The sequence below is a fragment of the Aptenodytes forsteri genome, unplaced genomic scaffold (genome assembly GCF_000699145.1).
Source record: "Aptenodytes forsteri isolate BGI_AS27 unplaced genomic scaffold, ASM69914v1 Scaffold190, whole genome shotgun sequence".
Taxonomy (NCBI): Eukaryota; Metazoa; Chordata; class Aves; order Sphenisciformes; family Spheniscidae; genus Aptenodytes; species Aptenodytes forsteri.
The window spans coordinates 304,972-310,309 of record NW_008794597.1 but is presented as its reverse complement, the minus strand read 5'-3'; the positions used below and the strand labels follow the sequence as shown (position 1 = coordinate 310,309).

General features: G+C 45.0%; 1 protein-coding gene across 1 annotated transcript in view; it reads right to left on the bottom strand.

Moving 5' to 3' along the window:
• Positions 1-5,338, bottom strand: part of GTF2A1L (general transcription factor IIA subunit 1 like) — a 19,347-nt gene extending 14,009 nt beyond the window's left edge. Inside the window, exon 1 of the mRNA XM_009272699.1 lies at positions 5,303-5,338. Within this exon, the coding sequence (XP_009270974.1) occupies positions 5,303-5,338 (36 nt within the window). The remainder of the gene's footprint in view (positions 1-5,302) is intronic.

The window sequence follows — 5,338 nt, the reverse complement described above, 5'->3', positions numbered from 1 at the left end:
GGCGACGTGGCCTGCCCGCCGTCGGCCCCGCCCGGGCCCTACTCTGCCTTCCTGTGGTGCCCTCCCTGTTTTCCTCCCTATCCCTGAAACACCCCATGCAGTGCCACACGCTGGGGCGTAACGGAGCGCTGGTTGCTAACCCCGGGTTTCTTCTTTCAGCTCCCGAGACCAAGAAGAGGGACCAGCCGCTGCACAAAGCGCAAGGCCGCCGAGGGGCCCGGTTCGGACCCTGACCTCTAGCCTGAAACTTCAGCTTGTGAGCGTGGGGGAAAGGAGGCTTTGTCTGGAGAACCACAGTTGCCCTTAGTGCGAAAATATGCCTAGGAAGGCTGGCTAGAAAATGATATTATTTTGCTCTAGTAAACTCTGAAGTCATTATTACCTCATAAACAGGGAGATAGCTGAAGCTACCAGTTAAGTAGCAGCAATCTGGTACAACTACTCAAATTATTGCTTACATTTGCAGCAATCTGTTCATATATTAATACAGAGATTTACCAATTTAGCAGTTACTCATCTGGAAAAATGTTCATTAATCTCATATATGTAGGAGAATATATACTTCGGTCTTTATACACCTTCTGTCCGTACAAGGATCGGTGTTACCCTGATGATTCTGAGAACCTAGAAACATCATCTTCTCTTTTTCCTTTCTTTTTCCTTTCTTTTCCCATTTTTAGGTAGCTATGTAGTTACAGTGCTATTTGGCTTGTGAAGGGGAGACTCGCCTGTTAAGCTTTAATTTTTAAGGCTGACTTACACATCCTGAAAAATGAAAAGATTTTAATGAAAATACTGACAGACCCTTAATTATATAGCTAGACTAACACCTACAATAAAAAAAGAAGGAACATCCATAATAATATTGTAAGTTGCATTTTCATGAGTGAGACAAATGCAATTTGCTATTGAAGTAATTTTGCTCTGCAACAAAATATGTTTTATGACACTGTCTGGGTCTTGAATTAAACAGCAGTTGCATATTCAGCTGTTCTGTATGCCCTGCATTACGAGGAAAAGGCGAGCCATGTTGCTTTCCTTATAGAGCAATTTAAATAATAAAACGTATTTTTTTAAAGCACAGTGCTCATTTGCAACTCTCTGGGATAGTGCATACCAACAGCATCATTATTCTTCTCCTGTCTGGTTAGTCCTGTCATGTTAGCAGGGATAGCGGGAAGAAGTTGCAGCCTTTAGGATCTCACTGCGCCCTGAAAGTTGCAGATGGTGATCCTGCAGCTGGCTGTGACTTACTCATGAGACAGCTAAACGTGATGCAGAGCCATCTATCCGCCAGCATACTGTACAGCAGCTTTAGAAAGGTGGAAGTGCAGAAAGATTTATAAATGGGTTCCTGCTTTCTACTACCCTTTATCTAGGGATTACAAAGTGCCTTGAAATTTGAACAATTTGTATGCCTAACTTCAAAAAGAAAGAGAGATTGGGAAGCTTGATGCCAAAAGACTTCTCAGCTGTTTCAGATAGTGGTCGGGTTACTTTGGCTATGTCCACATGAAAATGTGCAGACCAAAGCAAATGATCTTCACCTGCACTTCAGGTTGATGGAGTGTCTCTGTAGTTGTACATACCTAACACATCCCACCAGCAGAAGGCATTGTGGGCATACCCCATGTGTTATAAATTATACCCTTTTATATACCAATACCAAATGAATTTGGTGAATACCAAAGCTCCGTCACCAAGGTCAACGTGTCAGCTCCCTTCATGCAAGGGACAGCAGACTAAGCCTACTTATGGCACACAGCTATCGCTGGGGAGAAAGTAAAAACTGGGAATGGGAATACAACTTTCCAAACTGCACAGGGTGGTTGCAGCAGGCGCTTCCTGCTAACCAGGGCACTTATACTTTCATCTGAGATCTTTTACAAATTCCTAGAGAAGGTGTCTTTTCATCCAAGCACTGCGAGCAGTTTGTCCGCTAAATAGCACAAGAAAGCCTGGTATACACTGAAAAAATTAAATCATCTCTGAGCAAGAAAAAAATTTAAAAATATCTGTGAATAGCATTACTCATACTGACTGGCTAGCTTTGATCTTGGTGGTCTTAACCTAATATCAGTGTCCTGTGGTATAAAGTGCAACCCTGTAGTGATTTTCATGCTTACGGATTTTGTAACATTTAGCTCCACTTTTAAGAGCAGAAACTGGGGCACAGACACACCAAGTATCTTGCCCAAGCTCACAAATGGCAGTCGGGAACAGCATCCAGGTTTCATCAGTCTTGGTTCAGCTTCCGATCAGCTCTCCCCGCTGCGGTTTCTTTAACAGCTCACAAGAGTTTTAGAAGTCAGGCTATCGAAAAGATTAGCATGCTGTTCAAACCCTCCTGATTTTTCAGGGTTTTTGTCAGCATTTGGGATAGTGCTGCTTAAGGGCACCTCAAACATTCGTTTACTGGACAGGTTTTAATTTGTAATTATTTATACTCCTCTTGGTACATGATGTCTAGAGAAGATTTATTTTTGGATGATGAACCTTTATTAATCATTAAAAAAAAAATTTACCGTTTTCAAATGCCTTCCCTCTAGAAAAGGAGAGCCCTCAGCAAATTCAGATGCTTGGTAATGAATGCCCTCTTCTGTTTAAATCCGGCATTGCTGCTGTAGAGGAACACGGCTACTCAACCACAGGACTGCAGAATTCTTCCTCAAGGCGTATTTTACAAATACCATCTTGCGCTTCTTTCCAAGTAAAAGTAATAATTCTTAGGAGGAACCGGTTTCAGCATCCGGGCAGTCCTCATGGAGATGCCTTGACATGGGCAGAACTGTAATTTCATTTTAATGATATTCTCTAACATGGTCCCTTTGTTTTCAGCTGTTGACTCATAGATATATAGCACTCTAGTCTCATAACCAATTTTATTAACAGCATGATTTTGTTATAAGCGCCAGCATTTCCGTCGGAATTCTGAGACGGATAACACTGGGACCTGTGATTTGTTCCTCTTTCATCTATCATGGGTGACTCCTGTTTCTTCAAGGGCCTCTCCTTTTTTACCTGATTTAAACCACTTTATCAGAGGAACCGTAGAAAGAGCTGTCACTTAATTCAATTTAATGACGAATTTTCAGGACATTGGGTGGCATAAGAAGGGCTCTGACCTGTACAAACTGCTATGTAAAAATGGCAGTCCTGATGGATTGAATACACTGAATGGTACTGTGTCTCTCAGCTCCTTGATAAGCCCAGAAACTTGTGTAGTATGAGTAAGCCTAATTAAGGATGAAATAAGCCTTGCCTCTCCTAAATGCTCACCCTGATACATATGCCTTATGTGGAGAGAAAGCCTCAAAGGGAAATAGCAGCCACCAGCCACTTCACTGTCCTTATTCTTGTCCCTGCTCTCTAGCACATTTCCTGCTGGTGCCCAGCTCAGCGCTCGTCTCCTGTTCCCTCACCTCCTTTGCTGTCTGTCTTGTTTCCCTGGGTATGACATACAGATGTTTATAGCACCCTTCTTCCTCAGAGAGACCCCAGCCTCCCACCTTGTGTCCCCAAGAAAAGCCCCAGTCCAGCTCCCTCCCCTTTTGTGTGCTGCCTTTGCCTTCATCGCTCTCCAAGACCCTTCCCTGCCATCTTGTTTTACCCTGCTTCATCAGCGGTTGAAATCCCACCCCCTCCTCGCCATCTGTAATTGCCACTTACCTGCTCCTGGGCTCCCCGGCTCCAGTGGAGAGGGACTAGCTTACAGGGGCATGCAGAACCACGCAGAGGCAGGGTGCAGCAGGAGGGCAACTGCCAGAAACATCACTCCTCCTTAGTTGAATTAGCTGCTGGAAGTTCATAGTCGAGCAGACGATTGCTGAAGTCCAGCAGTTTTAGCGTGAAGTTAAGTAAGAGCCGAGCAGCATGTTTTGGTCAAGGCCAATTTGCTCTGTCTAATTTTGCATTTGGCAATTTGGAGAGGAATAAAGCTGAGCGACCACAGTAGCCCGTTTCTCCAGCAGTGGGTTTTGCAGCACCAACCATACCACTGAAATCACCTGGCAAGTGACTTACAGAGACAGGTTGAAGCACAGCTTAGCAGTCAGGTTCTCCTTTTTACTGCCTAATTGATACCAGTTTAACTCTACTAAAGAATGACTCAGACGTATGGAGACTAAGCTGCATTGCTATACTGGGTCTTGGAAGCATTTATGTGAGGACCCCAATATTTGCTTAAGGTCATCTTCCTGAGCTTCCCTTTCAGAGCAAATGTGGTTGGGCTCCTGCTGTCCTAATACTTGACTGTACACGCCTTTTTGCTCTTCTTCTTTTTTCCGAACTCTACTTTTGAGTAGATCTACTGCAGACCCCTTTCGACCACATATTAACCACACAATTAGCAGCAAAAACGTTCAGTAACTTGTTCCCATGGCTCTGTGGAAACAGTTTCAGTTAGCATGCTGTAGCTTTCCATGAAGGGGACTAAAACAGCCTTTCACCTTTTCTCTCCAGGCAATGGATGGCTCCCTCCATTTCAGATGAACCGTCATCTAAATCCTGGTGTCAGTACTTACATTTAGACAATAAAATCTCAACATTACAGATGACTTGACAGACAAAGGTCCCTCCCTAGGGAGCAGTCCGACAAGGTTACAGCAGTAGCTTACCTCTGGGTATCATCAGGCTAATACCTGCGTTCTTGCTTTAAATCCTCCGTGTTCCACTGCAGGGTTTTATTTGATACTTTCATTGCATCTCCTATAGCATGACTGTGTCATTGGTCCCTTACAGGAGCAAGATCTTCCTGTCCAGGAAGATAGGTTACCGTTACCGACAGCTGTACAGATGTGACGCAGGGATGCTCAAGACAGATTGAGTTGTTCTGCTCGGTGCGTAATGGCAGCACGTACTATATGAAAGCAGGGAGAGCTGCACAGTGTGGCGCTGCCCTGAGCTGTGGCATGCCACGAGTAGGCACCAGCTCAGCTTGTTCAGGTAGGGCACCTCTCACTGTGCCCCATCAGTCTCACAGCTGCTTTGCTTGTCTCTGGTGGCTCTGCCCATGTGCCCCCTTCTTCAGCTGCTCCCAACTCCTCCTCCTCCCCGCCCCAGGAGAGCATTCAGTTCATTTTTCCCCCCGTGGCTACTTGCAACTTCATTCTCAATAGCTTCCCTTGAAGGCACTTCTCTGCGTGGGTTCCTCACTGCTTTTTTATTTCAGTCCCTTTTATAGGTAAGCTTTTCCCCTTGACTTAGAGAGGCAATGGTTCTCCTTAGCCCTTGCAAACAAGCTCTGCCCACTGCCCTTTCCTTCTGCCAACTCCCTGCTCACTCCCTGCCTCCTCCCTCTTACCTCCACCACCTGACACTCATCATGGGTCTCTCCCAT